Source organism: Passer domesticus, unplaced genomic scaffold (assembly GCF_036417665.1).
Source record: "Passer domesticus isolate bPasDom1 unplaced genomic scaffold, bPasDom1.hap1 HAP1_SCAFFOLD_236, whole genome shotgun sequence".
In the NCBI taxonomy this organism is placed as follows: domain Eukaryota; kingdom Metazoa; phylum Chordata; class Aves; order Passeriformes; family Passeridae; genus Passer; species Passer domesticus.
In genome coordinates, this window is record NW_026990015.1 from 21643 (window position 1) to 41001 (window position 19359).

Genomic DNA, 19359 nt, shown 5'->3' on the forward strand with positions numbered 1-19359 from the left:
TTGGGTCTTCAGGAGGAATTTTGGGGTTTCCATGGAAATTTTGGCGTTCCCAGGTGGAATTTTGGGTTCTCCTGGTGGAATTTTGGGGTTCCCGGGTGGAATTTTGGGTTCCTCAGGAGAACTTTTGGGGTTCCTGAGAGGAAATTTGGGTTCTCCTGGTGGAATTTTGGGTTCTCCTGGAGAAATTTTTGGGTTCTCCAGGAGGAATTTTAGGTTCTCCATGGAATTTGGAAGTTCTCCAGAAGAAATATTGAGGTTTTAACGAAAACTTTGAGGTTTCCATGGAAATTTTTGGTTCTCCATGGAATTTTTGGGTTCCCCAGAAGAAATTTTGGGTTCTCCAGAAGAAACTTTGAGGTTTTAATAAAAACTTTGAGGTTTCCATGGAAAGTCTGAGGTTCTCCAGAAGAAATTTCGAGATTTTTATGGAAATTTTGAGGTTTAAATGGAATTTCTGAGGTTCTCCAGAAGAAACTTTGATATTTTTATGGAAATTTTGACGTTTCCATGGAAATCTTGAGGTTCTCCAGAAGAAATTTTGGGTTCTTCATGGAAATTTTGGGTTCTCCAGAAGAAACTTTGAGGTTTTAATGGAAATTTTGAGGTTCTCCAGGAGAAATTTTGAGGTCTCCATGGAAATTCTGGGTTCTCCAGGAGAAATTTGATGTTTTTATGGAAATTTTGACGTTTCCATGGAAATTTTAGGTTCTCCAGGAGACATTTTGGGGTGTCCCGGGGCCCCACCTTGCAGACGGACATCTGGTTGGTGGTGAGCGTGCCGGGTCTTGTCGGAGCAGATGACCGAGGTGCAGCCCAGCGTCTCCACCGAGGGCAGGCTGCGCACGATGGCGTTCTTCTTGGCCATGCGGCGCGTGCCCAGCGCCAGGCACGTGGTGATGACGGCCGGGAGCCCTGGGGACAGCGGGGACACCGCGGTCACCGGGGCCACCGGGGGGTGGTCAGAGACCCGTGGTGGTCAGCTGGAGACCCCAAAAATGACCATAAGTGGTCCAAAAATGACCATGGATGGTCCAAAATTGACCATGGATGGTCCATAAATGACCACGAACCTTCTCCAAAACCCCACAAATCACCACAAATGGTCTCAAAAACTCCAAAAATGACCATGGATGGTCCAAAAATGACCATGGATGGTCCAAAAATGACCATAAATGGTCCAAAAATGACCATGGATGGTCCAAAAATGACTATAAATGGTCCAAAAAAGACCATGGATGGTCCAAAAATGACCATGGATGGTCCATAAATGACCATGGATGGTCCAAAAAAGACCATGGATGGTCCAAAACTGACCACGAACCTTCTCCAAAACCCCACAAATCACCACAAATGCTCTCCAAAACTCCAAAAATGACCCTGAATGGTCCAAAAATGACCATAAGTGGTCCAAAAATGACCATGGATGGTCCAAAATTGACCATGGATGGTCCAAAAATGACCATAAATGGTCCAAAAAAGACCATGGATGGTCCATAAATGACCATGGATGGTCCAAAAAAGACCATGGATGGTCCAAAACTGACCACGAACCTTCTCCAAAACCCCACAAATCACCACAAATGCTCTCAAAAACTCCAAAAATGACCCTGAATGGTCCATAAATGACCATGGATGGTCCAAAAAAGACCATAAATGGTCAAAAAATGACCATGGATGGTCCAAAATTGACCATGGATGGTCCATAAATGACCACGAACCTTCTCCAAAAGCCCACAAATCACCACAAATGGTCTCAAAAACTCCAAAAATGACCCTGAATGGTCCATAAATGACCATGGATGGTCCAAAAATGACCATAAATGGTCCAAAAATGACCATGGATGGTCCAAAAATGACTATAAATGGTCCAAAAAAGACCATGGATGGTCCAAAAATGACCATGGATGGTCCATAAATGACCATGGATGGTCCAAAAAAGACCATGGATGGTCCAAAACTGACCACGAACCTTCTCCAAAACCCCACAAATCACCACAAATGCTCTCCAAAACTCCAAAAATGACCCTGAATGGTCCAAAAATGACCCCAAACCTTCTCCAAAACCCCAAAATCCACCCCAAACCTTCTCCAAAACCCCATAAATCACCACAAATGATTCATAAATCACCACGAACCTCCTCCAAGACCCCACAAACGACCATGAATGGTCCAAAAATGATCAAAAACCTTCTCCAAAACTCCAAAAATGACCATGAATGGTCCATAAATCACCCTAAACCCTCCCCAAACCCCAGAAATGACCATAAATGCTCTTCAGAACCCCATAAATCACCCCAAACCTTCTCCAAACCCCCACAAATCACCACGAATGGTCCAAAAATGACCCCAAACCTTCTCCAAAACCCCATAAACGACCACAAATGGTCTCCAAAACCCCATAAATGACCACAAACCTTCTCCAAAACCCCACGAAACCCACCCCAAACCCTCTCCAAACCCCACAAATCGCCACGAATGGTCCACAAACCTTCTCAAAAACCCCCAAAATGACCAGGAATTGTCCATAAATCACCCCAAACCCTCTCCAAACCCCCACAAATCACCACGAATGGTCCAAAAATGACCCCAAACCTTCTCCAAAACCCCAAAAATGACCACGAATGGTCCATAAATCACCACGAACCTTCTCAAAAACCCCAAAACCCACCCAAAACCCACCCAAACCTTCTCCAAAACCCAGAAATGACCATAAATGCTCTTCAGAACCCTATAAATGACCACAAACCTTCTCCAAAACCCCATAAATCACCACGAATGGTCCACAAATCACCCTAAACCTTCTCCAAAACCCCAAAACCCACCCCAAACCTTCTCCGAAACCCCATAAACGACCACAAATGGTCTCCAAAACCCCATAAATGACCACAAACCTTCTCAAAAACCCCATAAATGACCACAAACCTTCTCCAAAACCCCACAAACCCACCCCAAACCCTCTCCAAACCCCACAAATCGCCACGAATGGTCACAAACCTTCTCCAAAACCCCATAAATGACCACAAATGGTCCATAAATCACCACAAACCTTCTCCAAACCCGCAAACAACCACAAATGGTCTCCAAAACCCCATAAAAGACCACAAACCTTCTCCAAAACCCCATTAATGACCATAAATGCTCCATAAACGACCACAAATGGTCTCCAAAACCCCATAAATGACCACAAACCTTCTCCAAAACCCCACAAACCCACCCCAAACCCTCTCCAAACCCCACAAATCGCCACGAATGGTCCACAAACCTTCTCAAAAACCCCAAAATGACCAGGAATTGTCCACAAATCACCACAAACCTTCTCCAAACCCCAGAAATGACCATAAATGCTCTTCAGAACCCCATAAATGACCCTAAACCTTCTCCAAAACCCCATAAATCACCATGAATGGTCCACAAATCCCCCTAAACCTTCTCCAAAACCCCAAAAATGACCACGAATGGTCCATAAATCACCACGAACCCTTCTCAAAAACCCCAAAACCCACCCCAAACCCACCCCAAACCTTCTCCAGAACCCCATAAACGACCACAAATGGTCTCCAAAACCCCATAAATGACCACAAACCTTCTCAAAAACCCCACAAACCCACCCCAAACCCTCTCCAAACCCCACAAATCGCCACGAATGGTCCACAAACCTTCTCCAAAACCCCAAACCCCACCCCAAACCCCCCTTCCCCGCACCTTCGGGGATGGCGGCCACGGCCAGGGCGACGGCGATCTTGAAGTAGTAGATGGCGCCGCGGATCCAGGAGCCGCCGTGCACGGGGTCGTTGAAGTGGCCGATGTTGATGGCCCAGACGGCGACGCAGATGAGCGAGATCACCTTGGAGAGCTGCTCGCCGAACTCGTCCAGCTTCTGCTGCAGCGGCGTCTTGTCCTGCTCCGTGGCCGCCATCTCGTCGCGGATCTTGCCGATCTCGGTGTTGACGCCCGTGGCCACCACGATGCCCACGGCCTTGCCCGCCCCGATGTTGGTGCCCTGCAGGGGAACAGGATTTGGGGGGTTTTTAGACCCAAAAATGAGATTTTTGACCCTAAAATTTGGCTTTTTTTGGACACAAAATTGAGATTTTTGACGCTAAAATTTGGGTTTTTTGGAGTCAAAATTGAGATTTTTGACCTTAAAATTTGGCTATTTTTGGACTCAAATATGAGATTTTTGACCCTAAAATTTGGGGTTTTTTCGGACACATAAATGAGATTTTTAACGCTAAAATTTGGGGTTTTTTGGAGTCAAAATTGAGATTTTTGACCCTAAAATTTGGGGGTTTTTGGAGTCAAAAATGAGATTTTTGACCATAAATTTGGCTATTTTTAGATCAAAAAATGAGATTTTTGACCCTAAAATTCCGAGGTTTTAGAGGCAAAAATCAGTAATTTAATCCCAAAAATTGAGGTTTTTCAGACCAAAATTTAGGGGCTTTTAGACCCAAAGATGAGAGATTTGATCCCAAAATTTGGGGGGCTTTTGACCCAAAAATGAGATATTTTACACTAAAATTTGAGGGGTTTTAGACCCAAAAATGGGGGATTTGGACCCAAAATTTGCCTTTTTGGGCCCAAAAGGGAAGGGCTGTTGCCGATCTCGGTGTTGACGCCCGTGGCCACCACGATGCCCACGGCCCGCGCCCGCCCCGATGTTGGTGCCCTGCACGGGTGGGAGGAGATGGAGAAAATGGGGCTTTTGACCCCAAAATTTGGGTTTTTTTAGACCCAGAAATGAGATTTTTTGATCCTAAAATTTGTGGTTTTTTTCACTCAAAAATGAGATTTTTAACACTAAAATTTGGGGTTTTTTTGGACTTAAAAATGAGATTTTTGACCCAAAATTGAGGGATTTTGAGAGCCAAAATTCAAATTTTTGACCCTAAAATTTGGGGTTTTTTAGACCCAAAAATGAGATTTTTGACCCTAAAATTTGGGGTTTTTTTGGAGGCAAAGATGAGATCTTTGACCCTAAAATTTGGGGTTTTTAGACTCAAAATTGAGATTTTTGACCCAAAATTTGGGGTTTTTTAGAGGCAAAAATGAGATTTTTGACCCAAAATTCGGGGGTTTTTGACTCAAAATTGAGATTTTTTGACCCTAAAATTTGGGTTTTTTTGGACTCGAAATTGAGATTTTTAACACTAAAATTTGGGTTTTTTTGGACTCAGAATTGAGATTTTTGACCCAAAATTGAGGGATTTTTAGAGCCAAAATTCAGGGATTTTACCCTAAAATTTGGGGCTTATTGGACTCAAAATTGAGATTTTTGACCCTAAATTTGGGGTTTTTTGGACTCAAATACGAGATTTTTTTACCCTAAAATTTTGGGGTTTTAGACACAAAAATGAGTAATTTAATCCCAAAAATTGAGGTTTTTCAGACCAAAATTAGGAGTTTTTTAGACACAAAATTGAGGAATTTGACACCAAAATTTGGGGGTTTTTTGGGGCCCAAAAATGGGGGATTGACTCCAAAAAACTGACTTTTTTTGGACCCAAAACCCAGACATTTTACACCAAAATTTGGGGTTTTTTTAGAGCCAAAAATGAGATATTTTTGACCCAAAACTTGAGGGGGTTTAGACCCCAAAATGAGATATTTTACCCCAAAATTGGGGGTTTTTTTAGCCCCAAATTCGGCTGTTCCGGCCCCAAAACCGGCGGGCGGGGCCGATGACGTCATCGATGACGTCATCGATGACGTCACTCACCGAGAACAGCATGTTCTTCTTGTCCTGGTTGACGGCGCGGGGGTCGGGCACCGGCTCCGTGTGCTTGATCACCGACACCGACTCGCCTGCACCAGTACAAACCAGTTTAGACCAGTATGGACCAGTATGGACCGGTTTGGACCAGTACAAACCAGTACAAACCAGTACAAACCAGTATGGACCAGTACAAACCAGTACAAACCAGTACAAACCAGTACAAACCAGTACAAACCAGTCTGGGACACAACGATCGCCCCTAATCCTGCTCCCAACCCCACTGAGATCCCAGTATAAACCAGTTTGAACCGGTTTAAACCGATTTAAACCAGTATAAACCAGTTTAAACTGATTTAAACCAGAATAAATCAGTTTAAACCAGTATGGACCAGTATAAACCAGTACAAACCAGTAAAAACCAGTCTGGGACACAGCAATCCCCTCCAATCCTACTCCCAACTTCACTGAGATCCCAGTATGGACCAGTGTAAACCAGTATAAACTGATTTAAACAAGTACAAACCAGTATAAACCAGTTTGAACTGGTTTGGACCAGTATAAACCAGTACAAACCAGTACAAACCAGTATAAAAAACCCACTTTAACCTCAATTTCCTCCCATTTTTAACCCTTTAATCCCCTCCCAGTCCCTCCCAGTCCCTCCCAGTTTGTCCCAGTCCCTCCCAGTCCCCTCCCAGTCCCCTCCCGGCCCCAAACCAGCACAAACCAGTATAAACCAGTACGAACCAGTAAGGATGGACTGGTCCACCCGCAGCGTGGTGGATTTGATGGAGATGATCCGGATGTCGGCTGGGACCTTGTCCCCAACTGGGAACAGAGCGTGGCTTACTGGGACGGACTGGGACAAACTGGGATGGACTGGGACGGACTGGGATGGACTGGGACGGACTGGGAGGGACTGGGGGGGGACTGGGACAAACTGGGATGGACTGGGGGGTACTGGGGGGGGACTGGGAGGGACTGGGAGGGACTGGGACAGACTGGGAGGGACTGGGGGGGACTGGGGGGGACTGGGACAAACTGGGAGGGACTGGGGGGGACTGGGACAAACTGGGACAAACTGGGATGGACTGGGAGGGACTGGGACAAACTGGGATGGACTGGGAGGGACTGGGACAAACTGGGAGGGACTGGGGGGGACTGGGGGGGACTGGGAGGGACTGGGGGGGACTGGGGAGGACTGGGAGGGACTGGGACAAACTGGGAGGGACTGGGATGGCACTGGGAGGGACTGGGACAAACTGGGAGGGGACTGGGAGGGACTGGGGGGGACTGGGAGGGACTGGGACGGACTGGGACAAACTGGGATGGACTGGGACAGACTGGGAGGGACTGGGAGGGACTGGGGGGGACTGGGATGGACTGGGAGGGACTGGGAGGGACTGGGGGGAACTGGGACAAACTGGGAGGGACTGGGAGGGACTGGGAGGGACTGGGAGGGACTGGGAGGGACTGGGACAGACTGGGAGGGACTGGGATGGACTGGGATGGACTGGGACAAACTGGGAGGGACTGGGAGGTCCTTGTCCCCCCCGGTGTCCCCAATGTCCCTTTAACCCCTGGATGTCCCCAATGTCCCCAGTGTCCCCAATGTCCCTGTGACCCCTGTGACCCTGTGACCCTGTGACCCCCCCAGTGTCCCCAGTGTCCCTTTAACCCCTGTGACCCCTGGCTGTCCCCAGTGTCCCCAGTGTCCCCGGTGTCCCCGGTGTCCCCAGTGTCCCCCCCAGTGTCACCTGCCACCTCGGCGATGTCCCCCGGCACCAGGTCCCTGGCCTTGATCCTCTGCACGGCCTGGCCGTGTCCCCAGTGTCCCCAGTGTCCCCAGTGTCCCCAATGTCCCCAGTGTCCCCAGTGTCCCCAGTGTCCCCAATGTCCCTGTGACCCCTGGCTGTCCCCAGTGTCCCCAGTGTCCCCAATGTCCCTGTGACCCCTGGCTGTCCCCGGTGTCCCCAGTGTCCCTGTGACCCCTGGTGTCCCCAGTGTCCCCGGTGTCCCCGGTGTCCCCAGTGTCCCCAGTGTCCCCGGTGTCCCCGGTGTCCCCAGTGTCACCTGCCACCTCGGCGATGTCCCCGGGCACCAGGTCCCTGGCCTTGATCCTCTGCACGGCCTGGCCGTGACTGCTGTGTCCCCAGTGTCCCCAATGTCCCCAGTGTCCCTGTGACCCCTGTGACCCTGTGACCCCCCCAGTGTCCCCGGTGTCCCCGTTGTCACCTGCCACCTCGGCGATGTCCCCGGGGACGAGGTCCCTGGCCTTGATCCTCTGCACGGCCTTGCGGTCGCTCCGGTAAACTTTGCCCATCTCGGGCTCGTACTCCTTCAGCGCCTCGATGGCGTTCTCGGCGTTCCGCTCCTGCGGGGACAGTGGGGACATTTGGGGACATCTGGGGACATTTGGGGACATTTGGGGACATCACTGAGTCATTGTGGGGTCATTGGGGACACCTTGGGGACATCACTGAGTCATTGGGGCACACAGGGACACACAGGGACACTCCTTCAGCGCCTCGATGGCGTTCTCGGCGTTCCGCTCCTGGGGGGACATTTGGGGACATTTGGGGGACATTTGGGGACATTTGGGGACATTGTGAGGTCATTGGGGTCATTGGGGACACGTTGGGGACAGCACACAGGGGACACACATTGGGGACACTCCTTCAGCGCCTCGATGGCGTTCTCAGCGTTCCGCTCCTGGGGGGACATCAGTGGGGACATTTGGGGACATCTGGGGACATTTGGGGACATCACTGAGTCATTGTGGGGTCATTGGGGACATCGCTGGATCCTTGGGGACACGTTGGGGACAGCACAGGGGACATTGTAGGACACACATTGGGGACACTCCTTCAGCGCCTCGATGGCGTTCTCGGCGTTCCGCTCCTGGGGACATCAGTGGGGACATTTGGGGACATTTGGGGACATCGGGGACATTTGGGACACCTTGGGGACATTGCTGAGTCATTGGGGACACGTTTGGGGCACACAGGGACACACAGGGACACACAGGGACACACAGGGACACACAGGGACACTCCTTCAGCGCCTCGATGGCGTTCTCGGCGTTCCGCTCCTGCGGGGACATCAGTGGGGACATTTGGGGACATTTGGGAACATTTGGGGACATTGTGGGGTCATTGGGGACATTGGGGACACCTTGGGGACATCATTGAGTCATTGGGGACACGTTTGGGGCACACAGGGACACACAGGGACACTCCTTCAGCGCCTCGATGGCGTTCTCCGGCGTTCCGCTCCTGGGGGGACATTTGGGGACATTTGGGGACATTTGGGGACATTTGGGGACATCTGGGGACATGTTTGGGTCATTGGGGACACCTTGGGGACACGTTTGAGTCACCACAGGACACCACAGGGACATTGGGGACATCAGAGGGACCACAAGGGACACCGAACCTCCCCAAAACGTCCCCAAATCCGCCAGAATCCCCCAAATGCTCCCAATGTCCCCAAATGTCCCCAGATGTCCCCAAATCCCCCAAAGGTCCCCAAATCCCCGAAGTCCCAAAGGTCTCCAAAGTGTTCCAAATGTCCCCAAAATGTCCCCAAATCCCCTCGATGTCCCCAAATGTCCCCAAGTGTCCCCAAAATTTCCAAATCCCCCAAAATTCCGAAAAGTCGCCAAAATGTCCCCAAAGTCCCCGAATCCCCAAATGTCCCCAACCCCCTAAAGTCCCCAAATGTCCCAAACTGTCCCCAAATGTCCCCAAATCCCTGAAATTGTCGGAATTCCCCAAAATCCCAGAATGTCCCCAAAGTCCTGAATGTCCCCAAATGTCCCCAAAGTCACAAAATGTCCCCAAATGTCCCCAAATCCCCAAAGGTCTCCAAAATCCCCCAAATGTCCCCAAAGTTCCCCAAATGTCCCCAACCCCAAAATATCCCCAAATGTCCCCAAATCCCCTCGATGTCCCCAAATGTCCCCAAAGTCCTGAATGTCCCCAAATCCCAAAATGTCCCCAAAATCCCAAAATCTCCAAAATCCCCCAAATGTCCCTAAAGTCCCAAAATGTCCCAAATGTCCCAAAATCCCCCAAAATCCCAAAACCATCAAAATCCCCCAAATGTCCCCAAATCTCCCAAATCCCCAAAATCCCCCAAACGTCCTCAAATCTCCAAAGTCCCAAAGGTCCCCAAAATCCCCCAAATGTCCCCAAATCTCCAAAGTCCCCAAAATGTCCCCAAATGTCCCCAAAATCCCAAAATGTCCCAAATCCCCCAAATGTCCCCAAATGTCCCCAAATTCCCCAAATGTCCCCAAAATCCCAAATCCCCAAAATCCCCCAAACGTCCTCAAATCTCCAAAGTCCCAAATGTCCCAAAATGTCCCCAAAATGTCCCCAAAATGTCCCCAAAATGTCCCCAAAATCCCAAAATCTCCAAAATCCCCCAAAGGTCCCCAAAATCCCCCAAATGTCCCCAAATCTCCAAAGTCCCCAAAATGTCCCCAAAATCCCAAAATCTCCAAAATCCCCCAAATGTCCCCAAATCTCCAAAGTCCCCAAATGTCCCCAAATCCCAAAATGTCCCCAAATGTCCCAAAATGTCCCCAAATCCCCCAAATCCCCAAAATCCCCCAAAATCCCCCAAATGTCCCCAAATCTCCAAAGTCCCAAAGGTCTCCAAAAGTCCCCAAATGTCCCCAAAATGTCCCAAAATCCCCCAAACTGTCCCCAAACTTGCGCCCACCTGCCAGACGCCGACGACGGCGTTGGCGATGAGGATGAGGAGGATGACGAAGGGCTCGACGAAGGCCGTGATGGTTTCCTCGCCCTCCTCGAACCAGGCCAGCACCTTGGGGACAGGAGTGTCAAACATCAAAAATCCCAAAGTTTAGCCCCAAAAATCGCAAAAAATCCCGTGGAAATCCCACCAAAAATCGCGGGAAAATCACGAAAAAATCACGGAAAAATCGGGAAAAAATCGCCCAAAAATCGGGAAAAAATCAACAAAAAATAGCAAAAAAAAGGGCAAAAAATAGTGAAAAAATTGTGTAAAATTTGTGAGAAATCATGAAAAAAATCACCAAAAATCGTGAAAAAATCGCCCAAAAATCGTGAAAAAATCACCAAAAAAATCACAAAAATCGTCCAAAAAATCACAAAAAAATGGCAAAAAATCGCCAAAAATTGAAAAAAACCCCCAAAAATCGACAAAGAAATCATACAAAATCAACAAAAAAATCCTGAAAAAATCACCCAAAAAATCACCAAAAATCGATAACAAAACGACAAAAATCGACAAAAAGTTCAATAAAAATCCCAGAAAAAATCCCCCCAAAATCCCAGAAAAATTTTAAAAAATTCCAAAAAAAAATCCCAGAAAAATCCAAAAATTCTCAAAAAATCCCCAAAAATATCACAAAAAAATTTCAATAAAAATCCCAGAAAAATAAAAAAAATCACAAAAAATTTCAATAAAAATCCCTGAACCCCCCCCAAATTCCAGAAAAATTAAAAAAAACCCCAAAAATCACAAAAAAATTCAATAAAAATGCCCCCAAAAATCCCAGAAAAATAAAAAAATTCTAAAAAAAATCCCCAAAAATTCCAGAAAAATCCCCCCAAATCCTCAAAAAAATCCCGAAAAAAATCATAAAAAATCCAGTTAAAAACTCTGAGAAAAATCTCCCAAATAAAAAAAAATATTTAAAAAATCTCAAAAAATTCAGCAAAAAAATCACAAAAAATTCAAATTCTTCCCCCAAAAATCCCATTTTTTTCCCCGAAATTCCCCCAATTTTTTCCCAAAAAAACCCCAAATCCCGGCGAGTGAAATTTTAGGGATATTTTTGAATTTTTTTGCCCCATTTTGTGCCTCACGAAGGAGATGCAGGCGGCCAGGAGCAGGATCCGCACCAGGAGATCCTCGAACTGCTCCCGTTGCCCAAAAATCCCCAAAAAAACCCCAAAATCCCCAAAATCCCAGAAAAACCCCCTAAAAATCCCAGAAAAATCCCAGAAATTGCAGAAAAAAATCCCAGAATTTCCCCAAGAAATGCCCAAAAAATCCCCCCAAAAATCCCAGAAATTTCCCCCAAAAAAATCCCCCCAAAAATCACAAGAAATTTTTAAAAATCTCACCAAAAATCCAACAAAAATACCAGAAACATCCTGAAAAAAATCCCAGGGTAAAAAAAAAAAATCTCAAAAAAATCCCGAAAAAATCACAAAAAATTTCAATAAAAAGCCCAGAAAACTTCCCCCAAAAATTCCAGAAAAAATTAAAAAATTCTCCCTAAAAATCCCACAAAAATTTAAAAAAAAATCCAAAAAATTCTCAAAAAAATCCCGAAAAAATCACAAAAAATTCAGTGAAAAATCTGAGGAAAAATCTCCCAAAAATCAAAAAAAAATCCAAAATATTCTCCAAAAAAATCAGCAAAAAAATCACAAAAAATTCAGTGAAAAATCTGAGGAAAAATCTCCCAAAAATCAAAAAAAAATTCAAAAATATTCTCAAAAAAATCAGCAAAAAAATCACAAAAAATTCAGTGAAAAATCTGAGGAAAAATCTCCCAAAAATAAAAAAAAAAATTCAAAAATATTCTCAAAAAAATCAGCAAAAAAATCACAAAAAAATTCCGTGAAAAATCTGAGGAAAAATCTCCCAAAAAAATCAAAAAAAATCAAAAAAATTCTCAAAAAAAATCCCGAAAAAATCACAAAAAATACAGTGAAAAATCTGAGGAAAAATCTCCCAAAAATCAAAAAAAATTCAAAAATATTCTCCAAAAAATCAGCAAAAAAATCACAAAAAATTCAAATTTTTTCCCCAAAAATCCCATTTTTTTCCCAAATTTTTCCCGATTTTTTCCCCAAATCCCCCCGACCGACATTTTCATGCCATTTCCGGGTATTTTGGTCCATTTTTATCGATTTGGTGACTCACGAAGGAGATGCAGGCGGCCAGGAGCAGGATCCGCACCAGGAGATCCTCGAACTGCTCCACCACCAGCTCCCAGATGGACTTGCCTGGAAATTTGGGGTGAAATCCGGGGATTTTGGGAAAATTCGGGAAATTTGGGGGATTTTAGGGGAATTTGGGGAATTTTTGGGGAGTTTTTTGAGGATTTGTTGGGATTTTTTTGGATTTTTTTGGCATTTTAGGGTTTTTATTTGGAATTTTGGGGGAAAATTTGGGGAATTTTGGGAATTTTTGAGGAGTTTTTGGAGGATTTTTTGGGCATTTTCGGGTTTTTATTTGGATATTTTAGGGGAAAATCTGGGAATTTTGGGGAATTTTAGGGGAAATTTGGGATTTTTAGACTTTTTGGAGGAGTTTTTTGAGGATTTTTTTGGATTTTTTTTGGCATTTTAGGGGAATTTCGGGGTTTTTATTTGGAATTTTTGGGGGGAATTCGGGAATTTTGGGGGGAATCTGGGAATTTTAGGGGAATTTTGGGAATTTTTGGGGAGTTTTTGGAGGATTTTTGGGGATGTTTTTGCATTTTAGGGGAATTTTGGGGGTTTTATTTGGAATTTTGGGGGGAATTCGGGAATTTTGGGGAATTTTAGGGGAATTTGGGGAATTTTTGGGGAGTTTTTTGAGGATTTGTTGGGATTTTTTTTGATTTTTTTGGCATTTTAGGGTTTTTATTTGGAATTTTGGGGGAAAATTTGGGGAATTTTGGGGAATTTTGGGAATTTTTGAGGAGTTTTTGGAGGATTTTTTTGGGCATTTTCGGGTTTTTATTTGGATATTTTAGGGGAAAATCTGGGAATTTTGGGGAATTTTAGGGGAAATTTGGGATTTTTAGAATTTTTGGAGGAGTTTTTTGAGGATTTTTTTGGATTTTTTTGGCATTTTAGGGGAATTTCGGGGTTTTTATTTGGAATTTTTGGGGGGAATTCGGGAATTTTGGGGGGAATCTGGGAATTTTAGGGGAATTTTGGGAATTTTTGGGGAGTTTTTGGAGGATTTTTGGGGATGTTTTTGCATTTTAGGGGAATTTTGGGGGTTTTATTTGGAATTTTGGGGGGAATTCGGGAATTTTGGGAAAATTTGGGAAATTTAGGGAATTTTAGGATGTTTTTGGGAATTTTTTGGGGAGTTTTTGGAGGATTTTTTGGGATTTTTTTGGCATTTTAGGGGAATTTTGGGATTTTTATTTGGAATTTTTTGGGGAATTCGGGAATTTTGGGGGGAATCTGGGAATTTTGGGAAAATTCGGGAATTTTGGGAATTTTAGGGGAATTTTGGGAATTTTTGGGGAGTTTTTTGAGGATTTTTTTGATTTTTTTTGGCATTTTAGGGGAATTTTGAGGTTTTTATTTGGGATTTCTGGGGAAAATTTGGAAATTTTGGGGGGAAATCCGGGAATTTTGGGAAAATTCGGGAAAATTGGGGAATTTTAGGGGAATTTTGGGAATTTTGAGGAGTTTTTGGGAATTTTTTTTTTGCATTTTAGGGGAATTTTGGGGTTTTTATTTGGAATTTTTGGGAGAAAATCCGGGAATTTTTGGGGATTTTTGGGAAAATTCAGGAATTCTTGGGAATTTTTGGGGCTTTTTTGAGCATTTTAGGGGATTTTGGGCTTTTTTTTGGGGGCATTTTTGAGTAATTTTTGGAAATTTTTTGGGAGTTTTGGGGGCTTTTTTGGGGGGGAATTTTTGGGGCTTTTTTTGGAGTAATTTTTGGGAGTTTTTTGGGAGTTTTTTGGGGCTTTTTGCAACTTTCTGTGCGTTTTTGGGGAAATTCAGAGATTTTTTGAACAATTTAGGGGATTTTTGAGGATTTTTGGGAGTTTTTGGGACATTTTTGGGGCAATTTGGGGACTTTTAAAGCATTTCAGGGGATTTTTGGAGAACATTTGGAGTTGGGGTTTTTTGAGCGTTTTAGGGGAGATTTTTTGGGGCTTTTTTAGGGATATTTGGGTCATTTTTAAAGGTATTTGGGGTCATTTTTTGGAATTTTTGGGGCATTTTGGGGCATTTTGGGGCTGTCACTCACCTTCCTCTGCCGGCAGCTCTGTGGGGGAGGAAGGGACACGTTAGAGGGGACCCAAAATCCCCCAAAATCCCCCCAAAAATCCCCCAAAATCCCCCCAAAATCCCCAAATTCTCCCCAAAATTCCCAAAAAATGTAAAAAAAAATCCCAAATCCTTCCCAAAAAACCCCAAATAATCCCCAAATCCCTCAAAATCCCCTCCAACCTTCCCAAAATCCCCCAAAATCCCCCCAAAAAATCCAAAATTCTCCCCAAAATTCCCAAAAAATGTAAAAAAAAAATCCCAAATCCCCCCCAAAAAACCCCAAAATAATCCCCAAATCCCTCAAAATCCCCTCCAACCTTCCCAAAATCCCCCAAAATCCCCCCAAAAAATCCAAAATTCCCCCCAAAATTCCCAAAAAATGTAAAAAAAAATCCCAAATCCCCCCAAAAAACCCCCAAAATAATCCCCTCCAACCTTCCCAAAATCCCCCCAAATCCCCCCAAATTCCCCCCAAATCCCCCAATAACAAAATAATCCCCAAATCTCCCCCAAATCCTCCCCCAAAATAAAAAAAATGCCCCAAAAACATCCCAAAAATCCACCAAAAATGCTCTAAAATCCCCCCAAAACCTCCCCGAAAAAAATAAATCCCCGAATCCCCCCAAATTTCCCCAAATCCCCCATTTCTCTCCCCCCGAAAAATCCCCAAATCCCCCCAAAAAATCCCCCAAAACCCCCAAATTTCCCAAAAAATCCTCAAAAAAATCACAAAATTCTGACAAAACCTCCCCAAAACCCCTCAAATTTCCCCAAAATCCCCCCAAAAAACCCCAAAAAACGGAAAGAAAAATTTCAAAAATCCCCAAATCCCCCTCAAACCCCTCCAGAAATGTCAGAATCCCCCAAAAATCCCAAACAAATCCCCCCAAAATCTCCTTTTCTCCCCCAAAATTCCCCAAAATCCTCAAAAAAAATCCCCAAACAAAAAAAAATCAGAATAAAATCCCAAATAAACCCAAGAAAAATGAAAAAAAAAAAAAAAATCCCTAAAAATTCCCCCAAAATGGCCCCAAATTTTATTAAATCCCCCCAAAATTTCCTAAAATCCGCCCAAAATTCCATTTTTTTCTCACCGCATTTCTCGAGGCTCCTCTTGACCTGCTCAGCCCTCGGGCACCCCAAAAACCCCCCAAAATCCCCAAAAATTCCCAAATTCCTTCAAATCCCGAATCCTCTCTAAAATCCTCCAAATCACCCCAAAAATCTGAATAAAATCTGAATGAAATCCTAAAAAATTGCCAAAAAATCCCAAAAAATCCCCAAAAAATCCCAAAAAATTCCCTAAAATTCCCAAATTCCCTCAAATCCCAAATCCTCTCTAAAATCCCCCAAATCACCCCAAAAAATCTGAATAAAATCTGAAAAAAACCAGAATAAAATCCTAAAAAATCCCCAAAAAATCCGAAAAAAATCCTAAAAAAATCCCTAAAAATCCAAATTCCCTCAAATCCCAAATCCTCTCTAAAATCCCCCAAATCACCCCCAAAAATCTGAATAAAATCAGAATAAAATCCTAAAAAATCTGCAAAAAATCCAAAAAAATCCCAAAAAATCCCCAAAAAATCCCCAAGAAATGTGCAAAAAATCCCAAATTCCTTCAAATCCCAAATCCTCTCTAAAATCCCCCAAATCACCCCAAAAAATCTGAATAAAATCTGAATGAAATCCTAAAAAATTGCCAAAAAATCCCCAAAAAATCCCCAAAAAATCCCAAAAAATTCCCTAAAATTCCCAAATTCCTTCAAATCCCGAATCCTCTCTAAAAATCCTCCAAATCACCCCAAAAATCTGAATAAAATCTGAATGAAATCCTAAAAAATCCCCCAAAAATCCCCAAAAAATCCCCAAAAAATCCCCCCAAAATCCCAAATTCCCTCAAATCCCAAATCCTCTCTGAAATCCCCCAAATCACCCCAAAAAATCTGAATAAAATCTGAATAAAATCCTAAAAAATCAGCAAAAAACCCAAAAACTCCCAAAAAAATCCCTAAAAATCCCCAAAAAATCCCAAAAAATTCCCTAAAATTCCAAATTCCTTCAAATCCCGAATCCTCTCTAAAATCCTCCAAATCACCCCAAAAATCTGAATAAAATCTGAATGAAATCCTAAAAATCGCCAAAAAATCCCAAAAAATCGCCAAAAAATCCAAAAAAATTCCCTTTTTTTGCTCCCAAATCCCCCAAATTTTCCCAAAATCGCCCAAAATGGCCCAAAACTTTGTTTTTTCTCACCATTGGGTCCGTATTTCTCGAGGCTCCTCTTGACCTGCTCGGGGCTCAGCCCGACGCTCTCGCTCACCCCAAAAACCCCCCAAAACCCCCAAAAAAATCCCTAAAAAATCCCTAAAAAATCCTTAAAAAATCCCCAAAAATCCCCCAAAAATCCCAAATTCCCTCAGATCCCAAATCCTCCCTAAAATCCCCCAAATCACCCCCAAAAAATCTGAATAAAATCTGAATAAAATCCTAAAAAATCGCCAAAAAATCCCAAAAAATCGCCAAAAAATCCCAAAAAATTCCCTTTTTTTGCTCCCAAATCCCCCAAATCGACCCAAAATCGCCCAAAATTGCCCCAAAATTTTATTTTTTCTCACCATTGGGTCCGTATTTCTCGAGGCTCCTCTTGACCTGCTCGGGGCTCAGCCCGACGCTCTCGCTCACCCCAAAAACCCCCAAAAACCCCCCAAAAAATCCCAAAAAAATCCCTAAAAAATCCTAAAAAAATCCCAAAAAAATCCCTAAAAATCCAAATTCCCTCAAATCCCAAATCCTCTCTGAAATCCCCCAAATCACCCCAAAAAAATCTAAATAAAATCAGAATAAAATCCTAAAAAATCTGCAAAAAATCCCAAAAAATCAAAAAAAATCCCTAAAAATCCCCCAAAAATCCCCAAAAAAATCCCAAATTCCCTCAAATCCCAAAACCTCTCTGAAATCCCCCAAATCACCCCCAAAAATCTGAATAAAATCAGAATAAAATCCTAAAAAATTGCAAAAAAAATCCCAAAAAAATCCCAAAAAATCCCTAAAAATCCCCCAAAAATCAGCAAAAAATCCCAAATTCCTTCAAATCCCGAATCCTCTCTAAAATCCTCCAAATCACCCCCAAAAATCTGAATAAAATCAGAATAAAATCCTAAAAAATCTGCAAAAAATCCAAAAAAATCCCTAAAAATCCCCAAAAAATCCCCAAGAAATCTGCAAAAAATCCCAAATTCCCTCAAATCCCAAATCCTCCCTAAAATCCCCCAAATCACCCCCAAAAAATCTGAATAAAATCTGAATAAAATCCTAAAAAATCGCCAAAAAATCCCAAAAAATCCCCAAAAAATCCCCCAAAATTCCCTTTTTTTGCTCCCAAATCCCCCAAATCGACCCAAAATCGCCCCAAAATGGCCCAAAATTTTATTTTTTCTCACCATTGGGTCCGTATTTCTCGAGGCTCCTCTTGACCTGCTCGGGGCTCAGCCCGACGCTCTCGCTCACCCCCAAAAACCCCCAAAACCCCCCCAAAAATCCCAAAAAAATCCCTAAAAAATCCTTAAAAAATCCCTAAAAAATCCTAAAAATCCAAATTCCCTCAAATCCCAAATCCTCCCTAAAATCCCCCAAATCACCCCAAAAATCTAAATAAAATCTGAATAAAATCCCTAAAAAATCTGCAAAAAATCCAAAAAATCCAAAAAAATCCCTAAAAAACCCCCCAAAAATCCCCCCAAAATCCCCAAAAAAATCCCAAATTCCCTCAAATCCCAAATCCTCTCTGAAATCCCCCAAATCACCCCAAAAAATCAGAATAAAATCTGAATGAAATCCTAAAAAATCCCCCAAAAATCCCAAAAAAATCCCCAAAAAATCCCAAAAAATTCCCTAAAATTCCCAAATTCCCTCAAATCCCAAATCCTCTCTGAAATCCCCCAAATCACCCGGAAAATCTGAATAAAATCAGAATAAAATCCTAAAAAATCCTAAAAAATCCCTAAAAATCCCCCAAAAATCCCCCAAAAATCCCCAAAAAATCCCAAATTCCCTCAAATCCCAAATCCTCTCTAAAATCCCCCAAATCACCCCCCAAAAATCTGAATAAAATCAGAATAAAATCCTAAAAAATCGCCAAAAAATCCCAAAAAATCCCAAAAAAATCCCCCAAAATTCCCTTTTTTTGCTCCCAAATCCCCCAAATTTTCCCAAAATCGCCCAAAATGGCCCAAAACTTTGTTTTTTTCTCACCATTGGGTCCGTATTTCTCGAGGCTCCTCTTGACCTGCTCGGGGGCTCAGCCCGACGCTCTCGCTCACACCCGAAAAAGGCCAAACATTCCTCGGCCGTTTTGGCGTGAGCGTTCTCCATCCCGCCAAAAACCCAAAGGTCTCACCCCAAAACACTTAAAAAATTAAAATTAGGGGAAAATTTAAAAAAAATGGGGGAAAAAAGGGGAAAAAAATGGGGAAAAAAAGGGGAAAAAAAGGGGGAAAAATGGGGAAAAAAGGGGGGGAAAAAAGGGGGGAAAAAAGGGGGAAAAAAAGGGGGGAAATGGGAAAAAAAGGGGGAAAATAAAGGGGAAAAAGGGGGAAAAAAAAAGGAAAAAACTGCCCCAAAAGAAGAAAA

The 19359-nt window shown here is 43.6% G+C and overlaps 1 protein-coding gene across 1 annotated transcript in view; it reads right to left on the reverse strand.

The window, feature by feature from the left end:
- Nucleotides 1-19150, reverse strand: part of LOC135292220 (sarcoplasmic/endoplasmic reticulum calcium ATPase 1-like) — a 35056-nt gene extending 15906 nt beyond the window's left edge. Inside the window, 11 exon segments of the mRNA XM_064406443.1 lie at nt 745-780; nt 782-912; nt 3703-4000; nt 5720-5805; nt 6464-6544; nt 7952-8090; nt 10445-10549; nt 12647-12729; nt 14708-14725; nt 18171-18232; nt 19046-19150. Of these exon segments, the coding sequence (XP_064262513.1) occupies nt 745-780; nt 782-912; nt 3703-4000; nt 5720-5805; nt 6464-6544; nt 7952-8090; nt 10445-10549; nt 12647-12729; nt 14708-14725; nt 18171-18232; nt 19046-19101 (1095 nt within the window). The 5' untranslated portion in view covers nt 19102-19150.
- Between the last annotated feature and the right edge of the window lie 209 nt (nt 19151-19359).